Genomic DNA, 16621 nt, shown 5'->3' on the forward strand with positions numbered 1-16621 from the left:
GTGTTATCGATTGAGTAAAAGAGAGGAGAGAACGTGATTGAGTAAAAGAGAGGCGAGAACTAGAAGAAAGCAAAGAAGAGGAAGTGTTTGTCTGTGGAGGGGAGAATCAATCTGAAGGCTAACTCAATCCCTCAGTGTTATCTGGCTTGGTGGCGCGGGCCACAGGTCCAGATTGCAGATGATCTACATGCCTTTATGTAAGTGAAGCTAATCTGTCATGGCCTGAGGGAGGTGGGGAGAGCCAGGCGGAGCGCTGGGGCTCCATCACTCTTACTCAGTCCTGCCAGTGAGGCCTCATAAACTACAAGAGTCACTGCTAATGAAACACAGGCACAACACACAGCTGCCAATCAACTTGTGAGATAGATAGAGATAGAGAGATAGATAGAAAGAGAGAGAGAGAGAGAGAGAGAGACAGACAGACAGAGAGACAGACAGACAGACAGATAGATAGATAGATTTTATCGCTTCTCTGTGAATACAAATCTATTTGTGCTCTAGTTTTCTGACTGAATTTACATAAGTTTCCTTCTCGGTCCACTCGCACCTCTCGGCTCATTCCCCATTCCACAATTAATTCAGTCATTTATCCTCCATCCCAGTCAAGGGCAAGGCCCGAGATCTCTTAATTAAAGAAGAAAGAGGGAGAAGAAAAAGAAAGTTCTCTGTCTTCAAACGAAGCTCTAACTGGCACGCAGCTTTATCTGATCATTTAAACTCTCTTAACCCCTCTTAATTAATCCCAAACACACACTTCTGACATCCGGCGCTTGATTAATGAAATTAGCTCAGCGGAAGTCAAATAACATCAGCCTCGGACAGTGATAGCGTAACCCCAGGTGCAGCTTACGAGATCTGTACACTTGTCTGAGGAACAACTGCTGGGAATCGTAGATATGAGAAAGTGATAAGAGGCCTTTGCACTGATGTAAAGTGAGCACTTTTACTTCTGATGGTTCAGGTTGCACCATGTCATCCAGAAATCCAGAAATGTTCTTGGGTTTGAATTATTATACAAGATAACTTGAATTAGACATTCACATCTCAAGTTTTTACATTAGAATAAAATATAGTCTTAGTTTATGATAGATACTGGACTTCATTTAAAGGGAGAGTTCACACAAAAATACAAATTCTGTCATCATTTACTCACCCTTCTACTTGTTCCAAACCTGTATGAGTTACTTTCTTCCATTGAAAAAAAGATATTCTGAAGAATGCTGGTAGCCAGTTGATGGTACCCAATGACTTCCATAGTATTTTTAGTCCACACAACGGATGTCAATGGCTACCATCAACTGTTTGGTTACCAACAGTCTTCAAAAAATCTTATTTTGTGTTCAAAAAAAGAAAGAAAAATTTTACAGGTTTGGAATAACTGAATAAATGACAGAATTTTCATTTTTGGGTGACTTTTCATGACTTTTCTTTATAATTGAACTCATAAACGGGTATGACGTCTTTCCATTACATCACTGGCTGATCTGAACAGTTTTCATTGGCTCAAATCTCCCCTGATTTTGCACAGATTCAGGCCATAGGAAGTTCATGATATGCAGGATAGCGTCCAGTCACGTAATGGTAAATCTGTAATAATAAAAAGACAGATTAAAAATTAATTCAGCTTCGGCAAATCTACCTAAGATGATAAAAGCTTTTTCAAACGCAGCTACATTTATTCTAATACATAAATAAAAGGACTAATCTATATCCTATTCACCACAGCAGACCAGGGTCACGACTCTGCACTCCCTGAATAGTGTCTGTTTCCATCCATAATGGGTTGTAATTATCAGTTTATCACACCTGAAGCCAGAATATGTGTTGGTTTAATTACCTGCCGTTCGATGTCAGCTAACAGGCTACTCGCTCCCAGTCGGAAAAGGTGAGGACTGAGCCACTCGTCTCCAAGCTCTTCCTTCATCAGGGTCAGCCACACCAGGGACTCCTGTGCCGTACGGATGCCTCCCGCGGGCTTGAAACCCACCTGAGGAACAACAAATGCATCAGTCAACAGGCTGGATGATTTAGGTAAAAGAAGGTGATTTGGAGGTTCAGTGGGTCATTTACCTTATAGCCTGTCCTTAAGTAGTAGTCACGGATGGCCCGCACCATTACTATGGCAACGGGGTAAGTGGCATTGACAGACTCCTTGCCAGTTGAAGTTTTATAAAAACACATACCATAGTTTACAAAAAACACAAGACAAAAAAAACCCTTACTACTACCATCAAGAATTCTCCACCACTTTGATGATTTTTTAGGCAAAAGCCAATGTAGACAATTATTTTAATTTCTAAACTGACATTGATGCATATATCTATGAAATCATACAATGGTCAACATGTCTTAATATCAGATAATTTGACCATTTATGAATCCGTCACAATAGGGTTAGTATCATGTGATGGCTCTCCGAAAAAAAAAACAATATTAACCTCGAAATATGTTATATGACCTCAAAAAATACCTTTAAAAACCTTTTTTGAACATAATCATTAAGAAATATATTCAAGTTCAAGTATTCAAATACTGTATGAATTATCTAAGCAAATTAAAATTAAGTAATTCAAATCTTGAGAAGAAAAAACATTATAGATAATTAAAAAAATGTTTTTGTTTTTTTTTTTGAGGTCATATATCACATTTTGAAATAAATAGCACTGTATTTTGCAAGGTGCAGCATGTGGCATTAAGCAACTAACATACTGTGAATAATTTTGCCCCTTAAGATTATTTTTAAAAACCTTTTTGAACAAAATCATTAAGATGTATACAATCACATATATTCAAGTTGTAAAGAAAATAAGCTATACATTTTTACTTGAGGATTACACCACATGATATTTTCATCAAGCTGAAAATTTTCTTGAAAATTATATTAAGATCTTCAAAACTGACACGAGTGCAAAGAGAGTGAAAGATTTCAATGAAAACAACATGTTTTTAATTGTCAGAATGCATCTGCATGTTCCAGGCCACAACGGTCAGTCATTCTAATTGTAACTTTGTTAACAACCCCAAAAACTTCCATCTGACACTTGTTTTGTTCAGACTGACAGGTCAAAGTTCACATTTCAACGAGCTCTGAAAATAGAAGTCCTGCACATTTTTAGCACCTCCATTCAAGCACTTCGGAGAGGCGTCAGATTTTTGCACCCCGACAGGACATTAGTCGCGAGGGCAGAGGAGGCTAGACAAGAACATATGGACCCGTCGGCAGGGCGCAGAGGGTGTGCGTTCGTTCATCAATAAGAGCTTTCATTTCTCCCTTCCTCTCCTTCATAGCCAATTACGGTTTATCAGCGTTCCGATAAAAATAGAAGATAAAATGACGCTTCTAATGGATGAACCACAAACTGTGGACCAGCTCTAACCCCCAGCACCCGAGTCCCGCCTGCCCTTCCTCATGTCTAATGACTGTTCATTACCGTACAGAACAAGATGAACATTTTCCAGTTCATTAAAGATACGTTCTATGTGTTTTTCCACTCTTTTTTCCACCCCTTCCCCTTTCCTCCGACACTCTTTCACTCTATTGCTCACCCTCTCCCTCAAACTGACATAATCCTTGAGATTCGTTCTGGGGAGTCTTAATTACATGATAATGGATAACGGTTATTAAACGCGGGAGACAGTAATGAAGCTCTATTCATTTGCGGCGGAGCGGGGGGACACTGCCGGAGAGCGTGGGAGTAAAATAGCTCCGGCGTCGCAGATTAATAGGTGAAATTATCATTCAATTTCAGAAACCTCATATGCAATTCATAGGAACAAGGGGAGATTAAGGAATGAGCGCGGCGACAAAAGCAATGCATTTTAATAACGATCCCTATCAGAGCCGCTGACAATTGGGTACAGTAATCGGCTTAATGTGCAATGGCTATTTAAGCATACAGTTGCTGGCCTGCTCTGTGTGTGTGTGTGTGTGTTTGGACATCTGGATGCAGAGTGCAGAAAGAATGAGCAATGGCGCCACGCTGTGGGCAAAAGATCAAACTTGCTAAGGCAAGCATCGCTGTTAGTTTTGATCATACCAGGAGGTCAGATTTAACAGGTTAGCTTGTGCAGTTAGTCCCTGCTGGTGAATGCTGTTACTGCACAGGCACTCAAACAGTATTTGTGCATTTTTCTGACAAAAGGGAAGGGTGAAAAAAAGGGAAATTAATTCATGCCCTCTGACATTCACGTATATTTTGCAATAAGGAATATTAATAGCACTGAAGCAAAGCAAGCTCGCAGGGCAATGATGCAAAATACTCATGGTACAAGACCGTGAAAGAGACATGACACAGATGTATATTTGATCCCTTTTTCACATCAATGTCCTGTTAAGAAATAAACAGTTTGAAAACCTTCTTTGATAATGACTTTAAAAGGATCATGTAAAATAATCTAGACTTTTTTAAATGATTTTTAAGTTCAAGGCTGCACAACTGCAAGCAGTTTCCTACAGAAAACTAATTTCTGCGATTTAAAACTAAATTACACTTCTAATATCTATGCTTAATGTTCTCACCTGCCATCATGGACACCAGACTGGCCTTGTAGACGTTTGTGAAGGTTCCCAGCTCTCCCACTGCCAGGATGGTCTTCATATGGGCGTCTCCACAAGCCTCTCTGAACTGCCGGATCTCATCGTAGAGAGCTGAGGAGACAAAAATGAACTCTCAACCAATATCACACTAGAACTAAGGAAAACCATGCTGATGGTTATGGCCAATGTCAGCTGCTAAGTCTGATAGAAACCAGCGTAAACCAAGAGCAACAGGCTTGTTTATTAAATTGATAGCCTGAATGCACTGTAAGTCGCTTTGGACATTAATTTAATTGTAATTTAATTTGTTTAAGAGGGAGTTCCTTTAGTGCTCTGCTTACACACACCTGTCCACTGCCCAGTGAGTGCCAAAGTCCGGTTTATGACAATATCGATCTCTGTAGCACCATCCTCCACGGCCATCTGTACTTCCTCAAGACGGGTCTTCAATGGCGTTTGTCCAGCAGGGAAACCAGTGGCCACTGAAGCAAAGAGAAGGAGAAAAAGAGACCGTGAGGTGAGACAATGCAGTTGCACCCTCTCTGGGAAGATGTTTGAAGAAGAAATGAAACGTGTTTTAAGATAAGCAGTTTCAAACGTCTTACCAGATGCAACAGGAAGACTAGAGTTGGCTGCTTTAAGAGACTTCACAGCATCAGCCACCCGTGAAGGGTACACACAGACTGCTGCAGTCGTGATTCCTGAAATCATGCAGGCACACACACACACACACACAGTATTCAAATCAGCGAACATTTTAATTAATTTAATGCAAAGACACGATTGTAAAAAAACAAATACAGCATGAACATATAAAGAAAAATACTTAAAAGTCCTGTTAATGTCTACCGTTTATTATGTTGCATACTACTGTTTTATTTAGCAAACTGTACAATTTAAGTTTAACTGTAAGTCACTGATGTCTTCAGCAAATCAACTTCTGTGAAAAGAGCTTTGTCTCCCTCTAGTGGGCAGATCTACAGTGACACGCTTATTTTATTGATTCTGACAACCATACAGTATCAAATATAATCTATATTATATAAGATATAACAGTAATAAAATAAAATAGTATAACAAATAAAAATTGCTCTAGAATTATTTACATGCATATTAATATAACTTTTTTTAACAATGTTGAAAACAGCTGTGCTGCTTTTTTTTGTGGAAACGAATTATTTTTCAACATTTAATTGAAATTTAAATCGTTTTAAGTGTATTGTTTTATTAATTTCTTTCAAAAATATATATATAAAAGTTATGTTTACAGCCTTAATCTGAAACATCTAATGTCATTAGAACATTTTGCTACAATAGTGAGTCTATTTAAACTGGTTTTATTTATAATTAGGCTGACCTATGTAGTTCTAGTAAATTTGCATGGGGATCTAAATATCTAAATTAACTGATCCATTATTATGATCTAAAATGCTACTAACAGTAACTTGTTTAATAGGTTTTTAGTTATGTTTAAGGGAAAAAAACAGTTTTGCATTATAGCAAACTGTGATCTTAGTAACAGAAGATAACAGAGAGACGTGGAGTCAGTTATTCAAGTGCACCAAGAGGGATGATGTGACGTGAAACAATCCTCCAGACAGATGCTCATTGTGACAGACCTTTGTCGTGCATGTCCATGCTCTTCAGCAGATCATGACGGATCGGCTGTGTGGCCTTCATACAGAGTCGATGGACATTGGAAGGTGTATCATCACCAGCAAGCGTCGTCAGATCAATGCAAGTGACAGCCTTCAGCAGCCAGGCAGCCTACAATAACAATGCAGGTCAATAAAGATGTATCTGAGCTCACATAAAGCAAGAAATACAGTAAACTGTTTACCTGCCACTGTTTTTTGGCCACTTTGCGTCCCTGGATCTGCTGAGCTCGTTTAAGAACAGCCTGAGTGTTGACTCTGACTTTCGAAACCCATTCAAGATCTAAAATAAAGCAAGAATGAATAATAAAAGAGGTTTTAAAGTCAGTTTTTTCTTGATGTTTCCCTCTTCTCAATGTGAGTCATGAGACACACAAGTCATGTGAGATTCATTAAGTGCATTTCAGCTGTAAATGGTTTGAAATCAACAGTATATATGGAAGAAAGAACGAAATCCAGAATAAGACTTAAAATTTATTAAAAAGACCAGCAGAAGGTTTATTTGGGAGTTCATAACTGGTCAGATGGAGTTAAAAATTAACTACACATAACACTAAGAATATACTTTGCACTTTGCATGTTCAATGTTAGACGTATAGACTAAATTACACCACTTACACACAAAAAACTTTATTTTTATGCGCTGTTTAATCTAATGCGCACACTATCACGTGGAAAAAGTAACGGTATGTAAAAGCTTTGATTCGTTAGGAGAAATGATAAAACGATAGGATTTTAAAAAAACAAACAAAAAAACAGCTCACCAAGATCCATTCCTGGATTTCTAGCAGACATGATGAAAAATAAATTACTGAATGAAATGAACTGAAAATAATAGAGTTAATTTGGCAAGTAGTATCCCCGCACACTGACAGCTTTAACGTTACGACGCGTCTTCCGGGATTGCTCGTCACTGATACGTCACCGTGGACTCTTTCAGCCAATCATTTCACAACTACGCAAGGCGAAGAATGATGACGTTTTATTTATTTATTTATTTGCTAGTGAAGGCTCCAAAATCACACTAGAGCAGAGCAGTGGCATTTCTTTTTGAAGAGAAATAATATATGTATCTACTTATTTTAAACAAGAGAAATAAGAGTCATTAATCAAGAGTCAATGTATCTGACACTGACATTCTGTTTCCTGTATGCGAAAATATGTATAATTAAAACAAGTATACTAAAAATATTTTAATCAGTATAACATAAAATACACTCAGTGTAAAATATTTCCATGAATTACCCAATGCTGCTTGAAATTAACTTAATGTTTAATTTATACAAAATATATTAAAAGAAGTGAAGTTTAAAGGACAAGATGCGAAACATGAAATGAGTGTTTCATATACATAAATCAAGCATGCATTAAAATTTGAATAAACAAACAAACAAACAAAAAATGCTACTGTTCAGTGTTTTATTGTTTAGACAACTGTCATACTGAGCTTTTAAAATAAACCTGTCACATGCTTCAGGCTTTAATTAAAAAGTGAAATTACGTCAACAATAGCAATACAATGACCAATCAAACCTTAATGAGATTTTAAAGTGCATCCTAACAGTTCTGGCCCTAATAGATAGAAACTCTGATTTACATTATATAAACATGTTTGTACCTTAACAAGTTTACTAGTGAGATATGAGATAAATATATAAAAGTATTTTAAAATGACATAGTAATAAACAAGGACAAGTTATGACTTCAATTACAAATCCGATCTACATACGATAACATTTTCTTGTATATGTATGGTAAAATGGCATTTTATCATTCTTTTACACAATTGTTATTTACATATGATTTAAGAATAATGCTTTAATAAGGATGTCTGACAGCAAATGGAACTCATTTCTTCCACAGAGCCACAATACATAACAGGTTACAGTTAACTCGTGCTCATCCAAAATCTCTGAAAACCACCCCAAAAAAAAACGCATTAATTATGTTCTTTCCAGCTTCGGCATGTCTGGTCTTGGCACTGACCACGCTAAGGCTGTTCCCTGTGAGAACATGAATTGTCTGGGAAGAGCTGCCTGCTGGATTTGGGGCTGGGACTGGTAATGGACAGAAGCTTCAGCCTTGAGCTGCCCAGCGGAGACTCTTCTGAAGTGGTTTGCTGGAGAGGAGATGACAGAATGTTATGCACATTCAGCCAAAACCTTTTAGTATAGGACTTACATTTCCAATAATATCACATGGACATTGTATATTATACATTTTGAAAATAGTTTGCAATGAATTTCATGATCCTAAACATAAACATCTGACACATCATCCCATTAAAATGATTATTTCTGCATATTGAATTGAGTGTTTAATGTTACATGGACAACTGTTTGAACGTTTTATTTCATTGCTTTGCTGCATCTTAGATAATTTATTTGTGTAAATTCATATTTCTTCATCATTGCACAATTATAATGTCAATGTGCATGTGGCAAGTAAAGTTTATTGAGATCTTCATCTATCAAACATTTAGCAATTTTAATTTTTTTTAATCACAGTTACATAATGACACATTTTTTGTCGATCATTTCCAGATGTTCTAGTGCATCCATTACCTTTGGTTGCTTAGTTGGTGTACAGCAGCTGTCCACAGGGATGATCCGTTTAGAGCCCCTACTGCATTCATTCGAGGGAGAGCTGACCTCTTCTAACAATGGTGCGTTTTCAACATGATTGGATAATTCGGATGCATTTTTATCCTGCATTTTGCTTGGCTCATCGCAACTGTCCATAGGCGACCAAGAGTAGGTTTGAGTGAATGCTACATCATCTTGTAAAGAGACATCTGATGTTTGATGGCTTCGTTCATTTTCGTCCTCATAGAGGTGGCGCACACATGAAGGTCTGGAGAGCTTAGAGTGGTGGCGACTAGGGGTCTGCGAGGCCACTGGTGTGGACTGTAAAGGGCCGAAACCATGGTTCACAGGAGTTTCTACTTGATTTTGACTGCGGGCAGACTGAGTCAAAGAGTCTTCAGGATCTTGTTGGGAAACTACGTTCATGACAAAGCGGCACAATCGTGTGTTACGAAGGATGATCCATCTCTTGATGGCTCCTTCTAGATCACTCTCTCTACCCACCACATACACACGCTTCTGACCGCGTGTTACTGCAGTGTATACATGCTGCCAGTTTTGAGCAACACTGTCTCCAAGAACATACACAATAGTTTCCGCCTCTGAGCCCTAAAGTGAGAAAACAAAAAGCTGCATGAAGCTGAAACAAATGCGGATGTCAGGTGTGAATGGGGCCATAAATGAAGACAAAGGATCAGTACCTGAAAGGTGTGAATGGTTCTTGCCCAAGCATGACGCAGTTTACACACTCTCTGTAGCTCCCTGTAGCTACAAGTCACCACGCATCCATTGTCATCATCTAGTGTCAGGTAGCGTGTCATTTTACGTCCTTTTTCCTCATCCTCCTTAGTCACATCCTGTGATTGATGTAGAATAACAATGGCAACTTAAATTAATCAATAGTTACTCAAAACCAAGCATTTAGAATTTAAAAACATGAAAATAATTTCTATTTCTCAAGCCATTATTTGGGGATTATTAAATGAAAACATATATAAATTGCTAAATAAATTATCAGTACATCTTTAATGAAGAAAATTTCCCCATTGCACAGTCGCTCTTTCTTCTCTTTCTTCTCTTTCGCCTGTTCATTTTGAGTCTGATTTCCGGCATTATCATGGGAAGATTGAGCGCTATCTTGTTCAGCTCTGGGAGTATCACAGGAAGTCACTTCTTCTTTCTTCTTCTCATGGTCTGTGACATAGCCATTCTTAGTGCAGCAAACTTTATCATTTGGTTGAAAGTTCAATTTGTTTTTGGAAGTCCTAAAAGGAATGAAACTAAATATTAACACCAAAATATTTCCAAAAAATGTAACCTATAAAGCTGTGAAAAAAATGTAAAATGTTTATATTAACAAAAAAGAAAGTGTCCTACTTATTTAGCTGTAAGAAAACTAACTTCTTCTATTCACACACCTTGTAATATGCTGAGAATAATGTTTGCAACAAAGCTCATTGATCAACTCGCAGTCCTTCCTGTGAACAATACGAACAGCAATTTTAGCCTCAAGATCAACATTTGCTGAAAAAGACTGTCTTCTCAGCATAGTGTGACAAAGCATAATCTGTCTTACCTCCTGAAAGCCACAAACTGTGACAATTTATGATCCTCCAGTCCAGGACCTTCCTGAAGTAAGAATGTAATGGCATCCTGGAGGTCTATGCAGCAAAATATTATTAAATAAACTTCAAATACAGACTTTTTGCCCATTATAGTGAATTCGTAAAATTTCACAGCATCCAATAATGTTAGGCAAGAGCTTTTGTTATTGGTCAGTGTTAGATATTCTACTGTTTTGGCATTTCAACAATGTATTCACATTCTAATTGCGATAAAGTTGCACAGAGGTGCTTGTGGGGAGTGAAATGTATTGAAGATGGCTGTGTAGCTTCTGGATTGATCGACTGATTGATCTCAACCCAAGGTGTTGAATGTGTCACAGATGACAGGAAGTGTATTTTCAGGAACTATCCATTGAAAACCTGCAATATGCTAGACATACAGGAACCAAAATGTGATCTAAGTGCGTTTCTTTTGTTATTCTGATTGTATGGTCCGTCAGGTTCACACCTTTGCTGCATGAGCAATTGATGTGCTTCTGAGGCACAGTCACAGTGTAAATACCACACATCAATGTGGTAGTTCCAGTTTATAATAACGAAGTGTTATAAAAAGAATGAATGCACTGAAAAACATCCCATTTCATAACTGCTCACTTACCAAATCTATCATTTTCACCACAGATTTGGACAAAAATGAACCTTTTGTCAGATGGCACTTTGGAGGGTCTCATCATGTTTACAGTGGCATCAAACTCCAGAGGACTGTAATATTTTTTTTTACCCATCTCTGAGATGCTGAAAGTTTGTGGAAATAACAACAGTATAATTAATGAACTAATAAAGATTTGAGTCCATATTACATAAACACACATACACATACACACACAAGGAACTAAAATGAAAAAGTTTGTATAAATTTATATAACCCCATAAAACATTTAAGAATACAAACTATCTGCTCACAGTCCAGCGTTTTTGACGATGAGCTCAGACTCGGAACGATGGTTGGTCTGCATCTCAATGGCCCACCGGACCTTCCTGAGACCTGTAAACAGATCATACAGTGTGTTTCCAGGCTCAATGCTGGGCAACTGTCTCACATCTCCTGCAGAAACAAATAAATGTTTTTGTTTGTTTAATAGTAATACAAGAAGATTCTTAAGCTGTAGAATAATGTTGCCAATAAAATGCATTGCAAATAAACCCTAAATAAAAAAATATATATTATGCATGCAATATGCCTTTACCCAAAAGGATGAACTTCTGGAGTTCTGCGTGTTTGGTGAGCATGCTGAGAATAGAGTGAAGGATCTGAACAGACACCAAGCTCCCCTCGTCGACCACCAGCACCCGCACCTTCGAGAACTTCCATGCCTCAGGATTTCCACTTGCATCTTTTTTTGTGTTCATGAAACTCCATAAAACCTAAAAGAAAGGGGATTTTTTTATGTAATATATGTAACTAACACAAGGTATTTATCGCAACTGAAACACATTAAAACAGCAAAAGTGCATTTACCATTGACAAACCTTGTACAAGTGTGATGTATGAAATGTTTTCTAAAGTGATGTTGTTTAAGTAAATGTAAATGTTGTTTAGATCATGTAATGTCATGAAATATTATGTAGTGTAAGTAACGTTATGTACTGTATATGTAACATTATGTTATGAAATGCAATGTTCCATTGTAAAAACAAATGTAATACAATAATTAACATTAAGTTCTGAAATTTTACGTAATGTTTATGGCATATAATGCTGTGAAATACTATGTAATGTAAAGTTGTTATGTTTAAGTTAATAAAGTTATATTATTATTATTATATTATGACATTTTATCTAATTAATGTAATGTATTAAGTTTAAGACATGTAACATTGTTAAAATGTTATGCAGCTGTGAAATACAAAGTTGTATGTAAAGTTATGACATGTTATATGTAAATATATGTTAATTTGTGTGTATATTGTTATGTAGTGTACAATTATCTGTAACACTGTTATTAAATGTTGATGCAGAACATATTAAGTCATGTAAAGTTTTTATTAAATTGTATCTAGTTTTTCTTTATGTTTGTATGTAATTTTTAAGTCATGTAAGGTTATATTAGGAAATTCTATGTAATGTAAAGTTATGTTAGGTTAAGCAGACTATACCTGGTGCATAGTATAAGCAGTGAAACCGGTTCTCTTGGTAAGAAGTGAAGCAGCTCTTCCTGTAGGAGCAGTGAGGAGAACCTCTACAGGCTTTTCATCACTGTCACTACTTTCATTATCTTTTTTCTCCTTGTGAACTTCTGACAGCAGCCCATTACTAGACCCCTGAGAGTCATTCTGAAAGTCCTCACAGGCCTTCAGCACCTCTTCTCTGTCACTTGTCTGTTGCTCCATTGCCGCCTTAAACACTAGGCTGACCACTGTGGTCTTCCCACAACCCCCTTTCCCACTGATCACAGTCACCGGGTTGGCGCACATCATTTCTGCTGCTCGCACTTGATCGGGGTCTAACTCTATAGTTGAGGGATCAATGTCGAAGTAAGTGGAGTCATCTGAGGAGTCCGAGTCTGAAGTTACACTTTCCTCTTTAATGGTGAGATTTGTAATTTCATAGGACTGAGGGAAATCACATGTTGTCATTTCTCCATTGTGGTGGACCACGCTTGAAGTACCAGGCTGGGGGAAAGCCAGATCCATCTGCTCAACCTTAACCTCCTGAACAATGCCATTTTTTGCTTCTGAGACTGACGTTTTTGCGTCATCTTTAGATTTCATAGAACGAGCCATACTGTGGTTTTCACGGGCTTTCGCCCTTAATCTATCCAGTTGAGCTTCGCGAAGAACTTCTCTCACATTCAAGTGGATCTTCCAGGGGTCTCCCTCAACCAGGCCTCTCAAGCATTCGGCAATGCCTTTCTCGTAGCCGAAGAGGTTCCGAAGTGCCACCCTGTCACCTTCTCTTTTAAGCACCCCCTGCTCCACAAGAAAACTTAAAGCTTCCCAGGCGCCTTGATGTCCCGTCTCATTTGATATCTTGTTCTCCAGCAGCTCCCGGTCAGCATATGTGCTACCAGTGGCTCTGCAGTGTCTTTTCAGTTCTGTATACAACAGCAAGGCATTACGTTGCAGCACCGGGATACTCCAAAATAAATGACAGAGCTTAAAGGCCTCCATTTGTGCTTCACACCGGACCAGATGTAATTCTTTAAACATGATCTGTTGAAAAAGTTTGAAAAATATTCATATTAAACAATACAAAACAATGAAGGAAATAAAGTAAGATGTAAAACCAAACAACCAGAGTAGCCATCTTACGTAATTGAAGCCCAGCTTCCACACATCAGTTTTAATGAGCTTCTCAAGTTTGGCCAATACATTAGTATTGCTTCGTTCTTGTGTAGTAGAATCATCTCGTTCAGAAGTTTCTGGCATGTGTTCCATCCTTCCTTTGTTTATTATGTCCATAAACTGGCCTGGCAGCAATGTTGGTAAGTATTTCATAATTTCAGGGTACAAGCTGGCAACTCTCATGTGTGTCCAAGCCGCTGTTTAGTTTAAAGAGGTTCAGATAAATCAATAGGAAGTTTCTTCAGGTCTGGCTGTGCCCAGGGTCTTCTGTGTCTTTGTTTTATGACAAAACATGTTTTGAATTGTTGCAAAATGACATTTGACTTGAGCTGTTAATGTTTTGAATTGTTGCAAAATTTAATAATTCTATCAAAAATCACTTTTAAGTGTCATACAAATTATATAAGCAAACATGGTAAACATTTCCAACCTGAGCGATTGACATTTGACTTGAGCTGTTCAGCCACAGCTTTATTCTCAGGAGATGAATCTTCAAAATCCTGCAGGACGTCCAGCACATTGACAGGCTTCACACGTCTGTCGTTGGGCAACCACTCCATAAACAGGTTTACAAAGTCAGGTTCTGCCCTACATGCTTTAAGAAAGAGAGACACAAGTGACCGGCCCTCTGTTCCCAGATCAGTGCGGAGTCTGTAGGAGGGGAAGCCTTTGACAAAATTTTTGTGCCGGCCATGGCGAATTGTACAGGTAACCTCCCACCAGGGATCATGGAGGGGAAAACGGCCCTCAACCCGATACATCTTCTTACCGGCCATGAATAGCACTGCAAAAGAAGATGATAAGACATGCATGAGGCCTTTTGGTCCCTAAACAAAAACTAAATAAAAAAAAACAAAATGAAAAAAAGTAAACTAATTTACAAAACAATCAAAAAATGAAGAATTGAGACAAAATGACAAGTTGATTTTAACTGAATTTAGACATGACAGTGTGAATTGTAAACTTTTTTTATAACAACGTTATCTGTAAATAAGATTAATTTTAACAGTGAAAACTGTAAACAGGCATCTTCGTAACTAAACAACCTTTACATATGATTATGTTTTCTTGTAACAGGTAGATTGTATAATAAGATACCTGTAACAAAGTAAATAATAAACAAATCTTTCACTACTTGCAGGTCAGTGATGTGTCATGCTTATTTTGGTGTTCACAGGTTATTCAAAATATAAAGATTTACAGCTTTTAAATCAAATTATTTTCAAATTTAAGAAATCACAATAACAATTTAGGAGAGGAAATGACAAATTAAGCAAACATGCTTGAAAGCAAAAAAAAAAAGCCATACAAGAAGATAACAGTCCACGGGAAAATGCATTATGAAACACAAAATACAAAAAGTGTAACATTTGTTATGTTTTATGATGAATACTTTTACCCCCAATGTACCACATAAAAAACGTCATATGTAAACATTGATACTTTGTTTCTTATTACAATGCCAAATATAAACATGTTTTCTATGTTGTTACCTGCAACCGTGTAAAACGTAAACAAGTTTACGTGACTAGCAAAGTAAACTGTAAAAAATATTTTATGTTCTATCCACAGCTGTTTACTTGTTAAGTGTGATACTGTTGCAAAACCGGTTTCATTTTCTCACCTTGTGATCATTAAACAAATACACAACCAAAGCATAACAAATGTTTGTTAGTACATGTGTTGTTTTACCTTCTTTTGACGCTAGCACGGAAGATTTAAACATGTTTCCCCCAGATGAAACAGAATCCATCTCTTTCATGTCCAGAAACTCAGGCTGTGTTTCCTCTTCTTCATCCTCACCTTCTGAAACATCTTCTTGGTTTGACTGTACAACGTGACGTTCTGGTAAAATGTAACCAGTTATGGTTTTTAATCCAGCGGTGGGACTCTGCAGCGCCATGTCTGAAGATTTCGACATTTCGCGGTTCAATTCTTGATTCGTGACTGTAAACAGCCAACAATACCCAATCGCATTACGCCAAAATAAAAGTCCGATCAGTTTGTTTGCAGCTTCCTGACAATGGAGTCACTAAACTGAAAGCCCCGTTCACACTGACAGCCAAGGTTTCAACTCTGTGGGCGTTTCTACTGCTGTCGCTCTGATGATCTTATTGGTAGACTGCACGTCCGGCCATATCTGGACGTATAAAATGATATCACAAACTATATTGCCGGTAAAACTAAGATACCATTCTAATATGATTAGGAATTTGACTTAAAAGAAATAAAAGGACCATTCTGCTGTTGGAGAGTGTTGTTATATAAACTAGCAGTGCATTAAATCATTAGCCAGAGCTAAACTGCTCACTGCATCATATAATTACATTTACATTTAGTCATTTAGCAGACGCATTTAATTAACAAATTTTAGTAAACTTTATTTGATTAATAACTCGAACCATCAATGTATTTCTTTTCAACGCATCGTTTTTTATATCGCTATATCCATGTATGTGGCTACAGTTAAATCATATAAAACAGTGAAGTCGCTCAGGAAATCTGTCCTTTTTTTTTTTTTTTTAAATGAATGCTTGAAAAAATAAAAACAATTGTCATCATTGTCAACTCATAACAACACAACAGTCCAGTGTCATTCAGTCTTTCAGTCCTGAGGAAGTGCCCAGTCCTTTAGCAAAGCCATTGTTCTTACTGCTTTTAAGTCCGTAGAGAACTCAATAGATTCAAAATACATTTTCATTTCAAGTTTGAATCTTAAAAAAAAGAGGTTTGCATTTAGAAAATTTACATTTATGAATATGATATTTAGCTAACAGGAAAATAAGGTTTCTGAAATAGGTATCACCTTTTTTTTTACATTCAAGAAAACCAAAAATTACATTTCTATAAGTAAACTCAAAATATAGACTCCATCTGAAACAAAACTCTGATTTTCTTTCTTTCTTTCTTTCTTTTTTTTTTTTTTTTTTTTTT

General features: G+C 37.2%; 2 protein-coding genes across 3 annotated transcripts; both read right to left on the reverse strand.

Annotated features, from left to right (window-relative positions):
- Nucleotides 1–923: 923 nt before the first annotated feature.
- LOC109075615 (deoxyribose-phosphate aldolase (putative)) lies at nt 924–7114 on the reverse strand. The gene is made up of 9 exons (XM_042721911.1): nt 6957–7114; nt 6378–6475; nt 6157–6304; nt 5143–5238; nt 4885–5019; nt 4513–4648; nt 2071–2176; nt 1838–1987; nt 924–1587 (listed from the first exon to the last, which is right to left on the reverse strand). Exons 1-9 carry the CDS (start codon nt 6985–6987, stop codon nt 1531–1533), a joined length of 957 nt encoding a protein of 318 aa, XP_042577845.1. The 5' UTR covers nt 6988–7114; the 3' UTR covers nt 924–1530.
- A 480-nt stretch (nt 7115–7594) lies between these two features.
- LOC109075594 (DNA helicase B-like) lies at nt 7595–15777 on the reverse strand. 2 transcript variants are annotated; one of them, XM_042721910.1, is made up of 13 exons: nt 15380–15777; nt 14118–14471; nt 13655–13884; nt 12500–13555; nt 11590–11767; nt 11306–11387; nt 11001–11137; nt 10354–10438; nt 10196–10255; nt 9799–10042; nt 9479–9634; nt 8757–9386; nt 7595–8311 (listed from the first exon to the last, which is right to left on the reverse strand). In XM_042721910.1, exons 1-13 carry the CDS (start codon nt 15606–15608, stop codon nt 8183–8185), a joined length of 3570 nt encoding a protein of 1189 aa, XP_042577844.1. In that variant the 5' UTR covers nt 15609–15777; the 3' UTR covers nt 7595–8182. The 2 variants fall into 2 exon arrangements, with proteins under 2 accessions (XP_042577844.1, XP_042577843.1); XM_042721909.1 differs by having other exon boundaries at nt 11306–11447; nt 15380–15776.
- Nucleotides 15778–16621: the final 844 nt, after the last annotated feature.

This window comes from Cyprinus carpio, chromosome B4 (genome assembly GCF_018340385.1).
Source record: "Cyprinus carpio isolate SPL01 chromosome B4, ASM1834038v1, whole genome shotgun sequence".
Lineage (NCBI taxonomy): Eukaryota > Metazoa > Chordata > Actinopteri > Cypriniformes > Cyprinidae > Cyprinus > Cyprinus carpio.

Coding starts and splice junctions, on each gene's coding strand:
- LOC109075615 (XM_042721911.1), bottom strand. CDS start 6,987: ATGTCTGCTAGAAATCCAGGAATGGATCTTG. Junction 5,239..6,156: donor CATGGACATGCACGACAAAG/GTCTGTCACAAT, acceptor GCATGATTTCAG/GAATCACGACTGCAGCAGTC. Junction 1,988..2,070: donor ACTTAAGGACAGGCTATAAG/GTAAATGACCCA, acceptor GTTGTTCCTCAG/GTGGGTTTCAAGCCCGCGGG.
- LOC109075594 (XM_042721909.1), bottom strand. CDS start 15,608: ATGTCGAAATCTTCAGACATGGCGCTGCAGAGTCCCACCGCTGGATTA. Junction 13,556..13,654: donor GGAAGCTGGGCTTCAATTAC/GTAAGATGGCTA, acceptor CTTTTTCAACAG/ATCATGTTTAAAGAATTACA. Junction 11,768..12,499: donor CTGCTTATACTATGCACCAG/GTATAGTCTGCT, acceptor CCTTTCTTTTAG/GTTTTATGGAGTTTCATGAA.